This window comes from Castor canadensis, chromosome 11 (assembly GCF_047511655.1).
Source record: "Castor canadensis chromosome 11, mCasCan1.hap1v2, whole genome shotgun sequence".
Lineage (NCBI taxonomy): Eukaryota > Metazoa > Chordata > Mammalia > Rodentia > Castoridae > Castor > Castor canadensis.
In genome coordinates this window covers 138,575,722-138,599,094 of record NC_133396.1, presented here as the reverse complement: position 1 = coordinate 138,599,094, position 23,373 = coordinate 138,575,722, and the positions used below count along the sequence as shown (strand labels likewise).

Below are 23,373 nucleotides of genomic sequence, written 5' to 3'. Positions count from 1 at the left end.
TTGCGCTTTAGAACCACTGCAAACCTAAATAAACCTGTTGGTTAAACTTACCATGAGACATTATTTAGCACAGAGTCTTGTACGAAGTAGGGATTTAAGAGTTTTTTAAAAAAAATCTATCTAAAACTAAGAATATCAACATTATTAACCTAAAGTTATTTTAAGTTGGAAAACAATTGACTAATCATCATGGAAGACTTAAAATCTGCACAGATAGATCTGAATATTCCAGTAGATGGTTGTCTAAAACATCAAAATATATTTATTTTTGCTGTACTGGGGATTGAACCCATGTGTTTTGATGCTAGGCAAACTCTTAACCACCGAGCTACATCCCCAGCCCACAAATATTTTTAAAAAGTACCTACTTCGTGAATTCCACGTTTTCCAGAATATATGACCAATACACAATTACATGCAAGATATATATCGAGACTAAATTTTTTGGTTAGGATATAAACTTGATCCTAGCTAAACATTTGTGTTTTTTTAAAAATTGAGATTGACCCCAAAACATTTGGCTTGAGCTAATTTTAAAGTGAGAGAGTGTATATCACACGAAGGAGACAACTCTAGAATTTTTAGATGAAGTGTGCATTTTCTTACTGTATTTTAAAAGTTAATATCTAAAATAATTCTGTGACAATTGATGAAGTTTATTTGTGATCATTTTGTCCCCTGTACTTTCCTTAGTGATCAGTGAATTGTTTTCCAACTTAAAATTAATTTTTAATCTTGACATTGAATATTAGTTTAAAGTTGTGTATGTCGGAGTACTTAATAGTTTTGCTTTGAGCTTTTTGGTTTATGTAGTCTTACTTGTTTTTCTTTCCTTTGGAGACAGGGTATCCCTATGTAGCCCAGGCTGTCCTTGTACTCACTATATAGTATATAGCCTCAAATTGTCAATCCTTCAGCCTACAGAGTGCTGGGATTATAGCTGTGAGCCACAATCCCTGGCTTGTTCATGTAATTTTATAACAAGTTATTTTAAATAAGGTTTCATTCACTTAAAGTGAGCTGTGTGCTAGAGGCTGGTTTGAGCAAGCAGTTTTCATTCAGAAGATGATTGTCACTAGATAATTTGTGTTTTAGAATTCCTGCAGATCTAAATAAACCTGCTGGTTAAACTTGTCCTGGGACAAATTGTGCTTTATGTAGATTCTTGTGCAAAGTAGGAATTTAGGAGTTGTTATTTGTTTTCTTTTGTCTTTTTTTTTTTTTTTTGCGGCACTGGAGTTTGAACTCAGGGCTCCACACTCGCTAGGCAGTTGCTCTACCACTTGAGCCACTCCTCCAGTCCATGGAGTTTTTTCAACTTTAGCTTTTGATTTAAATATATGGAAATTTACAATTATTTGAGCTTCCTCAAAACAAATGGAACTTGCTTAAACTTTGCATTTTTTTTTATAATAACTATACTTTCTTTTGTTGTTGTAGCTTTTAGTTCAAGAGTTTGTCCTTGGGGTGATAAGGCAGTTCCTATTAGCTGTATGTTAATTGGATCTTAGCCATGATTTGATAGCATTGTCTTTATAATGATTAAGTTTATAAAAAGTAAAATAGTTTAAAACCATTTTAGATTTAAACAACAAAATTCAAGAGAAGGAAAACTTCATTTTGCTTTGACCAAGTCAGTATATAATTTGATTTGCATTTTTAAGTTTGTATGAATTAATAAGGCATACAATATTTGTAGAAGATGTGGTAAAATATTTAAGTTATTTCAAATTGCTTCTTAATTCCAGATTTCAGCATGTGCATCAGTATTTTTAATGCTGATTTCATACAGCATATCCTTTTCTGAAAAGTTAGGCTGAACTGTTTGATGTTAACAGATAGGTTATCATGGTCTTTTCATATGGTAGGGCTGATTCAGTTTCCAATAAATGCTGGTTCCTGCCTGTGAGCACGTGCCTTGTGCCAGGCACTGTTATGTGTGCCTTACACCTACCTCTGCCACACTTTTGAAAGATTTTCACATGAGGAAACATTACTTGTGGCATAAAAAAATCCATTTCAACTTTTCTAATTCTGGAACACTGTTTAGTGTTCTCCCTAACTTGTTTGTGCCTGTTCTTAGAGTTCACAGTGAGAATGGTAAATTTTAATAATGTATTACAATAAGTTCCACAGAATCCAGTTATAGTAAAAAAGAAAAGTGTGTTGATGGACCTATTAGCATTCTTTTTTACTTCGTTTGTTTCAAATGTCAACTGCCTTACCTGCTTACATATTTCATTGTAGCATTGTAGTCTTTCATCAAGTTAGACGGACAAGTTTCCTCCACTTGCTCATCTTCAAATAGTAGTTGGTGAATAAATTAATACATGCCTCTTGATTTGTATGCATTTGTAGTTCTGATTCTTTTCAGTACTTATCATTATTTAAGTATATTTAAATTGTTATCACCAAGTATGGGTATTTTACATTTCTAAGTGGTATATTTTGCTAATATTCAGAGGGGAAAGTCAAAAGATCTGCCAGAAGAAGACAGAAGAAGATGTTCGAATGAGAATATTTCCCCTCTATGTTAAGTAATAAAGCCTTTGACTATATTTGGGTGGCTGGGGGATGAGAAGGAAGGAAGGTAGTGTTTTTTGAACTCAGGGCCTACACCTTAAATCATTCCACCAGCCCTTTTTTTTTTTTCTTTTTTTTTGGTGGGCCTGGGGCTTGAACTCTGGGCTTCATGCTTGCAAAGCAGACACTCTACCACTTGAGCCACACCTCCAGTCCTCCGAAGGTAGTGTTTTTTAATAATGAAGTTTAGCCCAATTGTGTTCCCTCCCCTTCTCTTCCCTTCTCTTGTTTTCTTTCAAGACAGGGTCTCAAACCTCACTATGTAGTTAAGGCTGGCTAGGAACTCTCCATCCTCCTGCCTCGGCCTCCTTTGGGCTGGGATTGCAGGTGTGCACCGTCATGCCTTATTTACACTTTTCTTTACGGCTAAAGAAACTGAGGCAGAGAAAATTAAGGGGACCTTACACAGCATCACTGTGGGTGGGGCAGAATTGGGAAAAGGCATCCAAGTTTCTCTGTAATCCATCTTTGTGATGAACTTTGTTAGAGGATTCCAGGCCTACTGGTTAGCTCTTAGCTTAATCTGGGGTAAGAATCTGTCAAGTGGAGTATAGGTCAGTTGTGTTTATGTGAGTGAATGGGTGTTTTATTTATTTATTTTCCCCATCTTATAATTAGGGAGGTGCCCAAGTTAGATTTCAGAAGAATTTTATGTGTACATTGGAACTACATGGCCAACTGAACCAAACTTCTTTTACTAGCAGTCCTCAACCTGTTTATTTTTCTAGGTGCCTTCACCTAAGACAAGCAACACTTTACATGAGAATTGGAGGGGATGATTTTATCAATAGCTTGTTCAGTGGCTTAGGAGAAGGAGAGGAAGCTGATAAGCATTTTTCTTAGGTTTGATATTACAATGTTACATATACCACCTAGCACAAACTGCTGCTTTCCTTTTTAATAATGGGCATGTTGAATGGAGACACTCAGATGCTCTAAAGGGAGAGGAAAACTGTTTTATGTTTTGTAGGTATATTTTTACTTTTATGAAGTTGTTTTTTAAGAACAACTTTAAGACAGTTACCTTGTCTGAAAATTAGAGATTTCACTTAGACTTACGTGGGTGTTCTGTCGTCCCAGTCTGCAAGTCAGTGAAGATATCCATAAAAAGAACTTTAAGAATGTTCCACATGGGTAGTACTGTATTTTGAAGAGAGGGAATATCCAAAATAGATGTTTAGGTGGCTCATACCTCTTTGTGATGTGTTTCTAACAGGTTAACAACTCTTAAAAGGGACAGACTACCTTAGAGTATTTGAAATACAGGACAAGTTGCGTTGAATTTCCTTCAAGTACCTCTTTCCATTTCAGTATGTTTCCTTTTCAAAGTTTTTAATAGCCCTGTGTATTTACTATTACAGATAAGCCTCACTTACTTCTCAAAATCAGAAATTAACCGTAGAATTATAGTGTGGTTCCCTTGACTGTCATTTGTGTTTCAAAAGAACAGTATTCCATTGTGTTTGAACATCACAATTCAATTTGGCTAGTACATATAAGGCATGTGAAAATGGTGGTGTGCAGCATTACATTCAAAGTTTGTCTATAGTTTAGAGAAGGTTATTGTAGTTTGACTTTTAACATGTAGGAAATTGTTAACCTATGAAGTTTGCATTTATTTGTATGCAAGAGAATTTCTGAGTGCCTTTTTATTTTATATTAACCTACTTTCAGTCTTCTGTTGTAATTTGTGAAACTTTAGCTATATTTGATTTTTTGTTTACTTTTAACCATTTTGCTTTTCTGGGCTTTTGGAAGATAATTTGACATAGAAAAAAATGTTCAAAACTATTTGCAAATGGTAATTACATATATTAGAGAGTTTATACCTTGTTATTTGATAAGAAGCATATCAAACTGATAGAAGACATCAGTTGCAGATAGTCACTCTTACTGCTCACCACTAGCTTGATAGGACAACTGTGGGGAAATAATGTCATCATTGGTTGGTCACAGTTTTCTTAGATTCACAATTATGGGTGCATTTAGCTACTACACAGATTGTTTTCAGAATCTAATGAGATGATAGAAGTGAAAGTTCATGGATAATAAATAATAGATTTGGAAAAGATTTTCAAAAATACTTTGTTTTGCTTCCTTCCTGTAACTCACTATAGTTCTTGTTACGGAGTAGACAGTATATGTTTATTGACTGAGTAAGTATGTATATGTATACATATATGTATGTATAGCACCTGCCTAGCAAGCACAAGGCCCTGAGTGCAAACCTACGTACTGCCAAAAAAGAAAAAAATTCTTTACAACATCATGAAGATATATTTTGTTTTCCCATCCCCCACCCAGCTACATCATTAAGATATTCTGTTCTTTCCTTTTTCTTCCCATAGTGAATAATTTTGAATATTATTAATGATTATTTTGTTTGGAGTTGAAACTTGATCTCAATAAAAATTGTCAAGAAAGGGTTGGAGGTATTGCTCAAGTTGTAGAACACCTACTTCCCAAGCACGAAGCCCTACCCTAGTACTGTTAAAAGATCAAGAGAAAGGATAGTTTTGAGATGTACTAATTCTTGCAGTTCATGGCAGCTTGTAAGAAATACGCTTTAGCGGATAGGAAAGAATATTTATTATAATTTTAATTCTTAAATTTTTGTATTATAATTTTATTCATATGTAGGGATTTGCATAATATTTAAATTCAGCTTTGTTTTTGAGATGGCAGTCTCATTCTCTTTGTTGACTTACATTCCTTGCTTGCCTAGCTTATTCTTCATAATGTAAAGCTACATCTTTGTTCTTTCCTTTCTTCATTTATTTCATATTTGTTGAATGCCAAGTGCAGTGCCTTCATAATGAATATTGCAGTTGAGTGGAATTAAAGATGTGAAATGTTTTGTACATTATAAAATTACATTCAAATACAGCTTTTAATCAAAATCTCAAGTAGTGAGTCTTAATGAAGATATCTTTAGTGTAGAATGTATACAAAGCATTCAGGCTAAATTGATTCTACTGTGAATGTTGTGTGAAAGAAACCTTTTATAAGGGGAACATTAGATTATCCAGCTGTAAATGTTTAATGCAATAGATTAAAAAACCCCCAAAATTTGTCTGTTAGAAGTCTCAAGATAGAACACATTTGTATAGAATTTGGTAACAAATGGATAAAGCCATATTTGCAATCTTTGGGTTCATTGGCCCTGATGAAGATTGTAAATTTTATTGTGTTGATTTAATGAACATTTTAAAGAGTTTAATGTTAATGTACAAGCACTGATTATTTTTTTGTGTGTGTGTGTGGTACTGGTGTTCGAACTCAGTGCCTCATGCTTGCTAGGCAGCCACCCTACCACTTGAGCCACTGTGCCAGCCCTGAAAAATATTTTTAACTAAAATACTATCCTTGAAGAAACAGTTCTGTTATAAAAGAGAATTCATTGATTTGGGTTGATCTGGATATTTCAGTGTAGTGCTAGTACTGAAGAGGCAGTGCCAGAGGAAGGAACATGTACGGGGTGGTCTGTCTGGGTTCTGCCATTGTGGCTATGTGAGCTTGGCCAAGTCAGTTCATTTATCTTGGCCTGTGTTCCTTCAACTAAAGTGAGGGTCCCTCCAGCTTTAGGACTATGATAATGAACTGTCCACTTCTGCTTTTCTCGTGTTCTTTCTAAGTGTAATATAATTAAGTTATTTAAACAGTAAGTATGTGTTTGTTGGGTATGTATGTTTTTATTTCTAATTATTATTACTCAAATCTCTCTTCCACTTTTATTTCTGAGATTAATATGATACAAATTCTCTTTTATTTAGATTATATAGTTTAACAGTGGGAATCAAAGAATGTATTACTAGATAAAGGATCCACTGCTACAAGTACTACCAGAGAGATGGGCTTTAGTGCTGCTTCTCTGAAGACATCATTTTTACCAGTGTTCCCATGTTTAACTTATAATTCTTTATGTAGTACAAGGAATAGTGCTTTCATTTCTCTAGCTCTGTAATGTGCTGCCAGTTGTCTATGATGTTTGGATTCTTAAGTAGGTTTTTTTGGGGGGGATGGAGCACGTTTTTAATGATGAAATGGGTCTTATCTTAAATTACTTGACCATTTCCTGTGGCAGTATTCATTTTAGGCTTTGCAAGGATAAATCAGGTTATGTGTATTTCTTTGATTTAGAACATTTACTATGTTAATGGAGATGTTTCAAGAGAAAGGCATGGTTTATAAAATTTTCCTAAACTTACTTGAACAAAGAATTTTTCTTCACCTTTTTCTTATTATTACTATAATTTAGTATTCTATCAAGCAAACATATTTTTGGGGAAATAAATGGAGATTCTTTTCTTTGTTTTGATTTCTTGTGGCACTAAGGGATTGAACCCAGGGCTTTGCACATGATAGGCAAGTTTTCTACCACTGAGCTATATTCCCAGCCCATAAATCCAGACGCTAGTACCCCTTTTTACTCTGCAGCGGCAGACCTCCATGATGATGATTTTGAGTTGTCCTCACCTTATCTGTAGGTATTTGCTCTCTACCCCGTGGCCCATAATGGAGTGGTCTGCTGAGCCACAGTTTTTATCAGGCTATTCAGAGGGTGTTTAGTATTGATTATGATTATTTAATGATTGTACTTAATTTCATTGGAGAACCACCTTTAGTGTAGTTGAGTTCAGTACCAGCCATTAAGTTCAGAACTTAATGCTATCTATGCACAATTTATCAAAATCCTACTTGACTGAATAGTCCCATTTTTCTGGTTATCTAAAATTTATGCCCTAGCTCCTGGGCCACATGGTACTGGTATACCTGGACCATGGTTTTGGAAATGTGGATATGCTTTCTGAATTTTTTGTTAGCTTTCTCTTTTTTGATTGAGAAGGACAAGAAATAGTCCTGTTAAACTCACTGCTATACATGTTAGGGTGCTTTTGCAGACTTTCTTACAGTATAAGGTATCTCATGAAGACCCTTGAGGTCAATTTCTGAAATTTGTCTTCTGAGCAACTTTTTTTCTTTTTTAAATTATAGATACTGTAAATACTGAAATCTGTTGTGTTTCCTTATTTGCACTTTTTTTTTTCTTTTGGATGGGTCTCAGGGCTTCGTGCTTGCATAGCAGGCACTCTACCACTTGAGTCACACCTCCAGTCCATTTTGCTTTGGTTATTTTGGAGATGGAGGGCCCTCAAACTATTTGCCTGGAGTGGCCTCCAACTTCAGTCCTCCTGATCTCAGCCTCCCAAGTAGCTAGGATTACAGGTGTGAGCTACCAGCACCCTGCTATTTGCACTGTTTTCCTGAAAACTTCATGCCAGGTTTTTGGTTCATCTTTATAGATACGTAGACATTTATTCTGGCTTCCTTTTTTTTCAGGCTGTATAGTTTTGAAATTAAGAATGCAAGGTCTGGAATCAGACAGTCTGGGTTCAAATCTTAGCTCTGTCACTGATTAGTTATGTTGAAGTCTAGCAAGTTGCTTAATCTCTTGTGAACCTCAGTTTCCCCATCTGTGAAACAGAATTAACAGTACCTTAACAGGGTTGTTGTGAAGATTACCAGAGAATGATAGTTTGGATACTCACTTTTCCATTTTCATATTTCTTTTGTTTCACTTTTGTTTACTTTAAAAATGGTTTTGTATATTTAATGTAATCCACCTAAAATGTTTCTTGGAACAAGGCAAAGTAAGAATAAGTAAGTGTTGGTTTCTTGGCACATTGTATTTTACATAAAGCACAGCAATTAAAAATATTTGCAATTGCTTTGACAACAGTTCTCTGAAATTATAGGGATTTTGGGTCACTTAGCTTTCATTCTGTCCCCTCTTTTTAGTTCAAACACACATTACCGAGCACATGTTGTATATTATATGTATAGGTGTGACAGTGGTTTTCTTAAGACATATTTTATTGTAATCTCTTAGGTTAAAAGTTTCATTATCATTTGAACTGTAGCAAGACCTGCTCCAGAACAGTGTATTCATATAGAATAAATAAGCTCCCCAGTTTGAAGAGCTAGACTTTTATGTGAGGTTAGGCCAGATGAAGACATTTACAAAGAATTAGTTGTTTGTTATTGCTATGTGAGTTGCAAGAGTGGAAAAAAAAAGAAATTCTTTCTTCAATACTTCCTTCCAGGCTGAGTCATCACTAGAGAGTGGGAAGGGAAGCAGCAGCAGAGAATCCAGACCCTAAAGCTGATATCACAAAGTACCATTTCTCCAAGTTGGGGGCTCAGAGGGGAGCCATCATGAGCGATGTTACCATTGTGAAAGAAGGTTGGGTTCAGAAGAGGGGTAAGTGCTCAACAAAATCGAAAATAATACGGTTGGTAAGAGTGCTAAACAGTGAGTGGTTGGTGTCTTCAGAGTGGATTTTTTTCTGTTCTGTTAAAGTAAACCATGACATGCTATGTCTAGTAAGAAAAATTATATTCAACATGTATGTTGTTTAGGTATCTTTTTGTAATTCTTGATTTTGTTAATTTATAATGTAGTTATGGAATTAGATTTGACTTTCTGGTATGTGGTGTGTATGCATGTTAGTGCTGTATTTTCTCTGTGGTGTTCACAGATTCTAAAGACAGTGGCTGTCTTTAGAATCATTTACTATCTAGAAAGGGTCTACCTTGTATACGTTTAATGATATGTAACTATATAAATAAAAGTATTCAGTTAAGCTAATTTGGATGGTGGTAGAGGAAGGACTTAACATAGTAAAGGGGAGAGGGCTCACCTACAAACTTCTGGGCTAAACAGTACCATAAATTAGGTAAGTAAAGTCCTGATGTAAAAGGCCAAATGAGGACAAGGATATTTTTTGTCAGTTTATGTTTAAGTTCACATTTTTACTTTTCATAATCTACTTTAGCATTTCTTGCTCACTCTTTTAGATAAATAAGTGCATTATTATTATTAAAGAACTCTTTAGTTTATCTGTCAGATCACCTGCTTATGAGGTCAATGTATAAAATCCAGAGGTTAGACTATTGCTAGACAAGTACTGTTCACTCACATGGCCAAGTTGAGGAAGATGAGGGCTGTTACATTCTTAGGACTTTTTATTTCCTATATGTCTATTTTCTGGCTAAAAGTTACCTCTTAAATACTGATTTTCATCTTCTTTGAAGATCTGTAGTTGATATCTGTACTGAAAAGCTGTTGTTAGTAGTTAAATGTAATTATGTATTATTGAGTTTTAAAATCAGCCTTAACTGAGTTATAATTTGCATACAGCCGAATTAAACAGTTGTAAGGTCCATTTTGATGAGTTGTGCCAGAAAACTACAATCATAATACAGAACATTACCATCACCCCAAAAAGTTCCTTCCTGTCTCGTTGCAGCCTAGTTCTTGTCCCTCAACCCTGGCAGCCCTTTGCTTTTCTAGAATTTCAGTTACATGGAATTTTGAAACTCATGGTCTTTTGTATCTGGTTTCTTTCCCATAATGTAATACTTTTAAGATTCATCCATGTTGTATATACCATTAGGTTGTTCCTTTTTATTGTCGAGTGGAATTCTGAGGTCTGGATACATTACTGTTTATGTTTTTAATAGTTGATAGACATTTGGGCTGTTTCTATGAACATTTGAGTGTATGTCTTTGTGTAATATATGTTCATCTCTTCTGGGTAATAACCTAGGAATGAGATTGCTGGGTCATATGGTAAGTTTATGATTTAACTTCATAAATATTGCCAAATTGTTTTCCAAAGTGACTGTTTTGTTATGTTTTTCTTTAATGTTATTTTCATATTAACTTTGGAAAACACTTTCAGATTTCAATACTTTATGAAAGTGTTTGGTTTCTTTTGAAACTTGCTTATTAAGTTTGTATTACTTTTTCTATTTGTTTTTTTCTACTTAACCTTTTAATGTTTACTCTAAATCTCTAAAATCTGCTCTTAAAAATTATGAAGATCAAATGAAATAATGGATTTGGATATGGTTAGACAATTCTAACACAAATGTAAGCTGTTGCTATGTCTATGTATTTATCAAAGGTTTTAGAGTGGTTGTTGAGTCTGTTGAATTCATTGCATTTTGTCTGAAATACTGTAGTAGAAGGTTAGTAGTTAGTGCATGAAATACAGAAAAAAGAAAAAAAAAGAAAGAATTTCTCATTATTTTTCTTGTACTGGTCAGGGAAGGGGCATTCTGATTGTGTGTGTGTAGAAGTGTGTTTTAGAAGCAATAAACATAGCAATATGAACATAGGAATGTGAATAGCACTCAAAGGTACAAAAATATGAAAATCCTTCTACATTGCACCTCTTCAATTAGTTTCTTTCCTCAGAAGCAACCATTTTAGACTTGTTTTATTTTTCTTTTCATTATTATCCTAATTACATCATATATGAGTCTTTATTTGTGGCTAACCATTTTGAAGTGAAAGTGAAAAATTTAACTTTAATACCTGTTCATCTTTCCTCCTGTTGCCTTTATGGTTAGATTTTAAGCTGTGGGCCATCTCCTTTGAAAATATTAAGACATTAATTCTAAACTTGCCACCTTACGAGTTGTGAAAAATTGGCACCCCTTACCATCTTTCCCTTGAATTCCTTACATTTCCTTCCCAATTTATGTCAACTACAGTATTTATTTTATATTGTCAAGGTTTATTATAGCTTGTTGATTCTGAAAAGCAGTGAGCAGTGTTGTAATACTGATAAACTAGTGTGATGGGTCCCTAGAGAAAAGGGATTTCTTACACTCAGTGCTCACGATTGCTCCATGTTTTCTTGTGAACCATGCCTGGTTTTCCTGAGCTTTCTGGCACCCTCCTCCCCCCCTCCCCCCGTTTTTTGTTGAGACAGGGTCATGCTGAGTAGACCATGCTGGTCTTGAACTCATTGTCCTCCTGCCTCAGTCTCCCAAGTGCAAGATTACAAGTGTATACCACTGTGCCTGGCTTTTTCCTCGACATTGTAAATGATATGTTTTCCACAGTTGATTGAAAAGTGTATCTTCAGTCTTCCTACATGGTTATCCAGATTTTTAATCATAACTGTTTGTTGAAGTGCTAATATGAACTGACTTCTTTTTGTATATGATGCTTAGCTAATGTCATATTGTTTAACTTAATTCTCCGTCAAGTTCTGTGCTTTCTTAGACCTCATGTCTTCCTTTTGTTTTGGATTTAGTTTTTGAAGGTTGCATTCCATTGTGTTTTATAGCTACTTTCAATGTTGGGAGGCTTGATACTCGTGTGACTTACTTCTTTGGAGGTAACCTGGTTTTATTCTCTGGAAGCTTTTTGTGTTTATGCTTTTGTATGCTTAGATTGATGAAATTGAAGGATGAATTGCAATCTTTTTAAAAAAAATTTATCCTGTAAAAAATTTGGTGAATCTTTGAATATGAAGGCTTACATCTGTCTTCCATTTTGGGAAATCTTTTATATGTCTTTGGTTATATCTTCCTTTGTATATTCTCTGTATTCTTTATTTTCTGGAGCTTCTAAATCTACTGTTTCAAAAATTTTCTTTCATTTTTAGTTTTTTTTTTTTTTTTTTTTAGGAAAATTGAATTTATTCTGGGCAATTTCCTTGACTCTTTCTTCTAGCCCTTTATTGAATTATTTCAGCTTTGTATATTTCTGGGAATTCTTTCTAGTCCATAGTGATCTTACAGATATAATTTTTATATCTTAGAACCTTTTTCTTTTTTTTTTTAAATCGGTAGTGGAGTTTGAGCTTAGTGTCTCACACTTGCTAGGCAAGCATTCTACCACTTGAGCCACTCTGCCAGCCCTGTTTTATGTTGGGTATTTTCAAAATAGGACCTCTTGAGCTATTTGCTATGATCCTCCTGATCTCTGCCTCCTCAGTAGCTAGGATTACAGGTGTGAGCCACTAACACCTGGTCCTTTTTAGGTTTTACTTTGAAGATTTTTTCTCCTCTTTGTGTAACTATTTCAATTTGCATGTTATAGTTGTCTTCTGGTGGTGTTTTCTTCAGGTGTCTGATGTTACCTATTACCTGTGTAGTTGGGGGACTGGGCTTACTGGTGGTGTCCTCTGTGCATTTTTACCATTTCTCATGTTTTTGACAAGTTAGAGTCACTGAATGAGGATGTGATGGTGGTATTTAACTGTACTACTGAAAAGATTAGTTGAAATACTAGAGGAAGTAAAATTTGGCACCCTTCTCCTATTCTTAATTTATTCCTTTGGAAAATTTCTGTATTATGTGATTAATAATTTTGTGTTTTAGTCAAATGTCACTATAATATAAGCCTGTTGTTGTTTGGCTCAAGTTTGGATCCAGGAATTTCTCCCAAAAACAGCATTATTATTTACTGTCTACTTAGTATGCTGGACAGATTATTATCATCTGAATTTTGGTGTACTTATTTGAAAATAAATATGATAATATCCCATCTTCTTTACATTACTTTGTAAGGTAGAGGAGTGTCTTAAAATTAGTATATAGAGGAGTGTCTTAAAATTACTCTATTAATAAAAAAGATTGACAGAAAAATGTTAACAGTGAATGAAATTTGGGGCTGAGGGTATGTAGCTCAGTGGTAGAGTGCATGGATGAGGCTCTGGGTTCAATCCCCAGCACTGAAAAAAATTACATTCCTTACTTTGAAAGCCTTTTTTTCTTAAGCCTGTATTTTTGAGTCAGTTCTTATTAGCTCCTTACCAGATTCCAAATAAAATGATAATCTGATTTTTATTTGTACTTCTATTGTGAACAAGTTGCTTTTCAGTACATGCCTCTTGCAAAAAAACCAGACTTAAGTACTAACATTACATAGAATAAATACTGTTCTAAACTTGGTGATTAGTGTTACATCAATAATGAAACCATCTTTTTCTATACTTTTCTGCAGCAGTTGAAGATGGTGAGTATTAATTAATTGAGATGACAAATGAACACAGTATTATTGGTGTTAGAAATGACAATAAAATATTCATGCAGCACACCTGAAATAAAGTAATGTCTGCATTTTCCTCCATGGTGGACCTAAAAAATACCTTACAACTGGGCTGTACATGAACATGGGAGGCTTCTGCATGTACAGTAAATGCTTATCTTGTTCCAAACTTAGTGATTCTCTGTCTCTAAACTAGATGTCAAAAGTTTTGCTTTGTTTTTTCACTTTATTATAGTGAGTGATTGTGTTTGCTATGAAGAAACTTAGCTCTTTAGTGAAGCAGGAAATTTAGCCAGTTTAAAGGGTGTAAATGATAGAATTAAATGAACTGTAGTAGTATTTAATCAAGGGCTTGTTGTAATTTATGAAACTTTATTTGCTTAAGTTTCTTAAAAACCCAGGTGTACTAGTCTGCTTTTTTGATATGGTATTGAAATACCTGAAACAGGCTATTTTATAAAGAGAAAAATTTTACTTAGTTACTGTTTTGGAGTTCCAAGGGATGGCACCTGCATGGGCTTACCTGCCCTGGTGGGTGGCAGGTAGCAGTGATGGAACCACGAGCTATCACACTTGGAGCCAGGAGCAGAGGCAAGACAGGAAGGACCAGTATTGCTCCTTTTTAAATAGTCCTCTATGAGAACTAAAAGGGTTCTATGAAATTACTTTCTAAGCGCATGCCCCCCATTGAACCAAGGACCTCCCTCTGCCATTCCATAAAGGCTCTACTGCTTCTCGAATGCGCTACAGCTACGCTGAGGACTAAGCCTTGCATCATAAAAGACCGTTGGGTGACACTCAAACTACACCCAAAGCTTAGCACTCAGCAGTGTCTCACAAATGTGGAAAGTCAGTTCTTTGAAAACAAATTAAAATTTAATATATTAGTAGTCAGTCCATAATGCTGTGACTGGTTTGAAAGTGGCCCAAACTTCAGAGGGTTTATTGAGAACATTCTGATTGATGAAAGTGTATTGATTTCTCGTCTGCTTGTTGTCACAGATTGAACTTTCCACGTTGTCACCTGTACATGTAACCAGTTTTGCTTTCCAATAACTTTTTTTCTTTGTTTATTTTGTACTTATAATTTCCAATTCAGGGGTATCCATAAACTTTGTCCTTTGAATGGTATTTGTCTAATATCCTACAAGATGGTTTATTTAGGTAAAGTAGATGACTACTATTGGTAATTCCAAGCTAAAAGTTTTGTGTCTGTAAATTATCTGACAAGATATCTTGATCTTGCTGTGCAAAATATACTTTAGCAACATAATTATTGCAAGCTAAATTGTATTGTAATGCGTGATTGTTGTGATGTGGTAAAATTAAACAAGCTGGTATAGCACACAGTTCTTTGATGCTTATTTAAATCCAAGGACCTTTCCTTTCCCTTTACTTTGTGTGCATTTTTTTGTCTATGTTTTATTCACAAAATGACTTTAGAAATAAATTATAAAGTGATTAAGGAGAAAGAAAATGACAGTATGATTTCCTGTTTACTACCCAGCAGCAAGCTTTTTCCATAGAGAGTAGAGAGCTGTGATAGTGACTGTGAAAACCATGTGCTAAAGAAGCTCATTTGACTATTGAGACTAGAAGACAAGATAAGAAGTTAAAAGTTATTTTCTAGTGACATTGAAGTTCTGAGATTTAGACTAATGTGTTTACAATAATGTAGAATTCATTTTTCTTGTTCTTTGCATATACTCATTTTGAGAATTTTAACCAAGAAAATCAAATGGAGAGAACCATCAAGTGATAAGCTTCCATGTACACCCTACAGTTATAGAAACTGTAAAAGTTGCTGTTAACACACATAAACTTAGCCCTTTTTGCTTTGGTTATTTTTGAGGTAGGCGGGCCTAGACCATGATCCTTCTATTTATGCTTCCTGTGTAGTTGGGATGACAGGCATTCATCACCATGCCCAACTTTTGTTGGTTGAAATGAGAGTCTCACAAACTGTTGGCCCCTCTTGGCCACAAACCATTATCCTCCCAATCTTCCATCTCCTGAGTAGCTAAGCTGAGAGGCATGATCCAGTGTGCCCATCTCTGAACTTTCTTGATTTGTTTTTATTTGTGGAAACATCTTACTTTTCAGTGTTTCTCTTTCAGTTGGTAGCCAGAAATGAATCCAGTATTGCAGACATGGTCAGGACAGGGATGGGCACTGTGTGACTGTTAGCTGCTCCTATAATCAATTACCTGACAGTGATGCCATTACTGTAATGAGGGCCACAGTCACTTTTAACAGTTCCTTTACCCTTTAAAAGAGTTTTTATTATAGTTTAGTTGTATGAATCACTTATGTGTGTCAGTTTGTTATATAGGTGTTACTAATTTACATTCCTAGGCCTATTATGTAAAGGTTTCTGCTTTCTTACATTATGGCCATCACTGGATGTTAGTCTTGTTAATTTTTGCCATTATATTACTATTTTATTTTACATTTCTCCACTCGTGAGTCTTAACTTTCACAACATGAATTCATTGTTCCTAACCTTACTCAGTTTTTATATATGAAGCCTGTCCGTAGTTAAGTTTATGGATTTTATGTTCTTTTTTTTCTTGGCAGCACTGAAATTTGAACTCAGGGCCTCAGGGTTGCTAGGCAGGTGCTCCACCACTTGAGCCACTACACCAGCCCTTTTTTTGTGATTTTTTTTTTTTTTTTGAGATAGGGTCTCAGGAACTATTTGCCCAGGGCTTGCTTCAAACTGCCATCCTCTTGATCTCCGCTTCCTTAATAGCTAGAATTATAGGCGTGAGCCACCGGTACCTGGCTGAGTTTTTTGTTCTTGTTTATTTGTAAGGTTTTTTTAAATATCCCAATTACTTTTATTAATAATTTTTCTTCCAGAATATATTCTTAGTTATGTCAGTAAGATCCAGAAAAATTAAGTCATTATTCATCTGCTAAGATGTGGGATAAACACAGTGGGATGTCTGGGTTAATGGGATGAGAGATGGAAGATCTTGTTTAAGCATGTCAGTGGACATGACAGACTCACTCTAAGGTGGCCCCATGATCCTCACCCATGATGTGAAAATAAGGTGAGTCTGATGAGATGGCATTCTTGTTACTACATTACACAGTACTGTCTCACTGGTATTAAAGGCATAAACAGTCGTATCTGGAGTTCAGGTGGCAAGGAGTAGTAATCATTTTTATTGCAAATAGTTTTTCTAGTTTGACTATATCTTTTAACTTTATGTTATATTTTTGTCATGTGAAACATTTTAATTAAATGTTATGTAATTTTTTTTTGTCTGTTCTGGGGTTTGAACTCAGGCCTTGCACCTCCCAGGCAGGTGCTGTACCATTTGAGGCATGCTCCCAGCCCTTTTGACTTTAGTTATTTATTGAATAGGGTTTCGTTTTTATGCCTGGGCCAGCCTGGACAGTGATCCTCCTATTTATACTTTCCATGTAGCTCGGTTGTCAGGCACATACCACTGCATCCAGCTTTTTATTAGTTGAGATGGGGTCTCATGGGCTTTTGGCCCTGGGTTGACCTGGAACTGTGAGCCCTCTGACTCCTGATCTCTGCCTCCCAAGTAGCTAGGATTACAGGTATGAGCCACTGTACCTGGCTGGTGTTTTTTTTTTTGAGACATTGTTTCACTTTGTGGCCTAGGCTTGACTCATAAATGAGATCCTTTTGCCTCTACTTTCCACGTGCTGGGATTACAGGCACGCTCAATCGTGCCTGGCCATTATGTAATTTAATATGTCAGACTTTTCCTTCCCAATTGAGATCAATTTTTAGAAACTCTTAACCTGTTTTCTTTGGTCATCATGATGGTTGAGAAAATTTGTGTTGTCTAAGTAATGTGTGAAAATGTTCAAGCAGTAAATACACAGAATATGATAGTGATTCCTTGACTCTCATTTTATTTCTGAGAAATAACCACTATCAAATATGATATGCCAGTATCATATTTGACTAATTTGGTATTATCTGCTCTCAGTGAATCTGTTCTTGTCTTTACAAGTACTCATATAGGTCTGTTTAGTGCAGTGGTGAACAGGACAATTTCAAGTCCTCGCTCTGCCATTTACTAGTGACTATGGGCAAAATACTTGGTATACCCTGGGTTTCTCATTTGTCAGTAGAGATAATGGTACACTTATATGGTTATAAGAGTCAAAGATCACAATGTGTGATTAGCTCTTAGCACAGTGCATGGGACATACCAAAGAGTAAACAGTAGCTATTATTTTTATATAACAACCTGTTACAAGATATTGCTAGGCTTGACATCAAATTTATTAATATTTAGTATTTATACTCATTTTTTTCTGTATTAACAGGAAGTTTTTGATTTTAATTTTTTGCTGTTCTAGGATTGAACCCAGGGCTTTACATGTACTAGGCAAGCATTACCTCTTAGCTTTACTTCCAGCCCCACTAGTTTTTTAAAATACCCTTTTGATGATCTGTATTACTCAAAGATTATTGATGTTAGCAGGAATCAATTAAAGTGGTAAGTTATTTCTAATATTCTCAGCAACTTTATGCTTCATTGTTTTCATTTGATGTTTCTCTTTGGAGAATTAAATCAATATTCCTTTCCTGTAGTTTAGCCTGTTTATTATGCTTTCTTTCTCAGGTCTCATCTTTTTCTTTTTGTTTTTGTTGCTACAGGGGTTTGAACACTCGGCCTCAGGTTTGCTAGGCCGGCACTCTACCACTTTACCAGTCCCCCAGCCATGTTCTGTGTTGGGTATTTTCAAGATGGGGTCTTGGAACTATTTCCCCAGGCTGGCTTTGAACTTTGACCCTCCTGATCTCTGTCTCTTGAGTAGCTATGATTACAGGTGTGAGCCGTTGGCGCCCAGCAGGTCTCATTTTTTTATAAGTTAAAAATTTATGTTTGTAGTAGTTCTTACTGAATTCATTATAGAATTTCCAGTTTCTAGCAGTTTTCTGTATTGTTCTTCATTATCATAGTTGTTTCTTTTCTAACACTTTTTCTTAAGTGAATCAGTACAAAAGTAGTTATAAGTACATACATTTTTCTTCTTCATCCAGGATTAAGTAAGGCCAAAGAAGAGATGCTAATTATGTGGTTAAACCTCATGACTAAAAATGTTTATGATAGAAGAACAGTAATTTTCTGTTCTTGCACACTTGTGAGGAAAGATATTCTATCTAAAATTCATGGGTCAAGGAATAAAGGCTTAAGTGTTTTGTTTTGTTTGTCAATGTGTGACATCAAACAATCGAAAAACCAAAAATGAAAATGAAAGTAACAAAAAAATTGAGAAGAAAGGATGGAGGAGACTTTAATTTCTCACTTTCATAGTGGGAAGTCAGTTATGTGGTTATAGGCGATAAATCAGGAAACAGGTAAATGCCAAAAGAATTAAAAGTGTCATATTTTTGAGAAGTGGGATGGAGAGAGGGTGTGTGTCCATATGTGTGAATGGTGGAAGATACCCTTTTATTTTAAAGACATACAGTTCATATTCTACTGAGTTACTACTTTTTGTATACATTAGTTGAAAATAAAATATATCCAGCATGATCCCAATTTGTGACGATAAAAGCATAATTGTGTATAAAGTGATTGTATAAAAACATATCAAAATACTAAATGTGCTTACTCCGGATAGTGAGATTTTTGTATGTATTATATTCCTTTGTAGTTTGTGAGATTTCTAAAATGAACATAGTTTATCAATATGTGTTACAGGGAATATTATTAAAGGAAGATGTTTAAGGCTTCTTAGACTTAATTTGTCACAATTACTTATCAATGTGACTTTATTTTTTATTTATGGAAGTACTAAAATTTAAAGGAATTGTATCCCATATGCTATAATTGTTTGTGAGTATATTAGTAATGTTGGCATTCTGCTGAAAATAACAGAAAACCCAGTGAACAGTAACAAAACAAAGATAGGATTTTTTTAAAACAATTTTTCACTTAAGGGCAAAGGTGGGCAGTTATTGGTTAGTTCGGAGATCAAAACAGAATCACTAGATATTCAGGCCTGTTCTTTCTGCTTCACCTCCTTTAGCTTATTGGCTTTCATTCTACTTGTTGCTGCAAGGTTTTAATAGTAATAAGCTGTCTTTCCTCAAGACACACAAATGGGAGATGACTGATGTCAGCCACACTGTTCCTGATACTAGGAAAGCACCAGCTTTCTCAGAAGCCTGCTATCAGACTTCCTTTCTGTCTTTTTGTCCAAAGTTCATCTATGTGCCATCCCTAGCTGTGAGAGAGTGAGTATTGGCTTCCAGCTCTGTAGTGGGAGATGGTAAAAGGATTTGATAACTGGTAGTTAGCCAACTGCCAGTGTCTGCCACAAAAAGCTTTGATGAATGCAACTGTAATATTTATATTCCAGTTCTCAGTCAGATTTCTAGGAGAGACAATAGTCTTTCCAGAGGTCATATTGAAAATTTGACACACAGCATCCTCTGAAATTTACTTGAGGTCATACTAAAATGTAGTCATTTTTTCTGGTTCTAGGGTTGTGCTCATTTTTTAAAGAAACAAATATCAAACAAAGCTTGATATTTTGAAGTGATAGTGAATTAGGGATACATTTGTAAAATGATCACTAAGTTGGCTTTATTCTCTTTGCAGGGTTGAATCTAAATTTCAGATTCAACCCAGTAATCTAAAGATTGTGGGGTTTTTTTATATCAAGTCAATTATGTAAGAGTTTTCATTTTTGTTTTTGTCTTTTAAGTCAGAAAATGTAATAAAACTTGGTAAGTCACAGGTTTTATAGCTTATGACTCCAACTCTGCCAACCCAGTAATACTGGCTTAGCCCAAAATATCAACATTATTTAGTTTGGAGTTGTAGGTCTTATGCTTATTTTTATTTTTCTATAAAAATATTTTATATTTAAATGGGTAGTTAATGGGTATTTCCCCTTATTTTCTTATTACTCTGTATGGTCTTCAAAAAACTTTGAAGTACATCCATATATTTTGGTAGTATTTGTTGTAGATCATAGCTATACTAATCCAACATTCAGTGACTTAAAAGAACAATGATTTATTATTTCTCATGATTCTGTGGTTTGACTCTATGGTTCTGGTGGTTATCTTACTTAGGGTCACTTGTGGTTGCACTTACAAGGTAACTGGAATGAACTAGGAGATCCTAGAATGCTTGCTTCTGTGTTTGGTTCTGTGTGCTGAGTGCTGGCTGAGCACATGTTCTCCATGTTGCCTTTTTCCAGGAGGACAATCTGGACTATACAGGCAGAAGCTGCTGGCCTTCCTAAAGACTAGTTCTGTAAGTGGCACCACACTGTTCTAGTACATTTTATTGGGCAAAGAAGTCATAAGATTCATCAGCCCAGATTGCAGGAAGAGAAATAGGGTCCCTCTCCAGATAGGAAGAAAAGCAGTGTATTTGTGACCTTCTTTAACCCTTCACACATAGTATACTATTTTCTTTGGATGTTTCACTTAGCTCCTTACAAGTGTTACCTCTCTCTCTCTTTTTTTTTTTTTTAATTGAGATTCTGCTGTGGTTAGGATTTCTGCTTTGTTCTTAGGGATAAAAAATGAATAAAACTGTTTCCTGTGTTTTCTCCCCTTCTTCTTCTCTCCTTCCTTAATGTCTTTTCTTTCTTCCCCATTTCCCCTGAACCTGTACTAATTGGGCTCAGGGATATAAAACTGAATTAGAATAGTACCTCCTTTGTTTAGTTGTGCCTTTGGAAGACAGACCAGTTCCTCAGGCAGCTCAGAAAAGTGCAGTAAACGTCGAAGCCAAGTTCACATCCAGACCTGTCCGGGTCTCCACTACCCCTCCACTCATTCTTTGAGGATGAATGGAATTTAAGTCATCTGGAAGAAGGAGCAGATGGAGTACTATGAGTAACAGGAAGAGGGTGCTCCCTAAGTGACTGCTCCTTAGCGATTGTGTTAAGGGACTGACAGACATGTTAATTTTGCTGGAGTTCAGGGTTGAGGAGTGAATGGCAAATGAGAAAGGACATAGAGAGGAGTAGAGGTTGAGTGTGTCATAAGAGAAGAGACTAGTTTTTAGAATGGGGAGATAAATACATTTCTTCAGTGCCTATGAATGAGCTAAAGAACTGTCCAGGTGAGACTGAAAGACAAGAGAAAGTAGGATGAAATCCTGTAGGAAATTAGGTAATATCAAGCACATAAATAGAAAAGAGGTTTGTTTTCTTTGTACCCTAACATTTGAATTAGTTAGTAAAATAGATTCTTAAACATCTATGATTTGGACTCTCATCTAATAAGTATATATGCTAAATCATTGTAAATATTTATGTTAAAGAAATTACATTGTCATGTTATCAGGTATTCTTACATGAAAATATCAGAAACTGTTTTATTCATAGCTTCCTAACTGTTCAACACTAATCGAAAGCAAATGGGTCTTCATTGGTAAGAGCAGAGAATGTCCATTTTAAAGGTCATTTGTGTCCCACTGTCCTGACTAGCTGTGCAGGAGGAAGAGGAGGTGTTGTTTGGTCTTAGTTAAATTTTCTGTTCTTATAAATTGATGTCTGAGACTATTAGGATTCTCATTTAGTAGGTCTATTCCCCTCCCTTCCCTTCCCCTTTTATTCCCCTCCCCATTTTTCCTTTTCTTCTCCCCCTTCCCCTTTTTTGCTATTGGCTTGTTAAATTGCCCAGCCTGGTCTTGAACTCACAGTCTTCCTGCCTCAATCGCTCAGTAGCTGGCCAGTTTATCCACTGAACATATATATTGTGGGTTTTCCTATCATGTTCTTACTGTTATCAGTATAGGTAGTTTAGAAGGCATCCCAGGTGCCTACTTTCTAATTACAGGACAGAGGTAATAAACAATTAGTTAAATAAACAGGATAATTTCATATCGTAATAAATGTTAGGAAGAACGTAAACCATGATATGTGGCAGAGAGTTACCCTGGCAGAGGAAGGAGTTAACAACACATTGGGCTGATACTGGAAAGAGTCTTTGAAGACTCTTTTTTTAACCTGCTTCAAAAAAAAAATTAAGTTGTGTTACAGTACATATAACATAAAATTTCTCATGTGGCCCATTTTTAAGTGTACTTGTTCAGTGTTACTGATTGGGTAGGTCATATTGTTGTGCAACTGTTCCTCACCAGGGTCTCCAAACTTTTATCTTGCAAAACTGAAACTTTGTATTCATTAAACAACAAACCCATTCTCCCTTTCCTCCCAGCCCAAAATAACTACCATTCTTTCTGTTTCTAAGAACTTGACTATTCTGGGTAGAATCATTCAGTGTTTACCTTTTTGTGATTGGCTTATTTTACTTAGCATTATGTCTTAAATATTCATCCATATTGTAGCATGTATCAGAATTTTCATCCTTTTTGAGTATGAGTAATACACTCTGTGGATTTACCACATTTTGTTTATGTACCTTTGAGCTGAGATTTGAAGAATGAGAAGGAGCCATGCAAAGAGCTGGAAGAATGTAACACTCTTGTAGAGGCAAGAGCAAGTACAATAAACTGTTGGTGGTGAAGAAACAAACAGAAGGCCAAGATAGCCAGGATATAGTAGAGGCTAAGGGTCAGGAGAGAATGGTATTAAATGGGGTCAGAGGAAGGTATCCATAGGCCATATCAATTCAGGCTTTGACACACCTGCTTTTTAGTCTAAGTTCAGTGAAAGCTGCTTAGGAAGTTTTAAGCAGGGGAGTTACTCAGTCTGATATTGATGGCATAATAAAAGCAAAAACCACCCAAGCTACTGTATATGGATAAGCACCCCAGTGGAGTCTGATGCAAGTTTGTGATCATATGTTTGAGAAATGCTAGATGAGCCCCATAGTCAGTATTTGGAGGTAAGTGATCTCAAAGGCACTGTAGTAGGCCTTTTGAATAAAAACGAGAGACTGAACGCACATCTCCAACCCTGACCAAAATGGAAGGTAGAGAATGAGACTGGGATACTGTAACAGAAGA

General features: G+C 35.4%; 1 protein-coding gene across 6 annotated transcripts in view; it reads left to right on the top strand.

The window, feature by feature from the left end:
• Akt3 (AKT serine/threonine kinase 3) overlaps positions 1-23,373 on the top strand; it is a 286,879-nt gene that overhangs the window by 1,752 nt on the left and 261,754 nt on the right. For all 6 annotated transcript variants that reach the window (XM_074048785.1, XM_074048783.1, XM_074048781.1 and 3 more), the window contains exon 2: positions 8,688-8,845. In XM_074048785.1, the coding sequence (XP_073904886.1) occupies positions 8,800-8,845 (46 nt within the window). In that variant the 5' untranslated portion in view covers positions 8,688-8,799. The remainder of the gene's footprint in view (positions 1-8,687; positions 8,846-23,373) is intronic.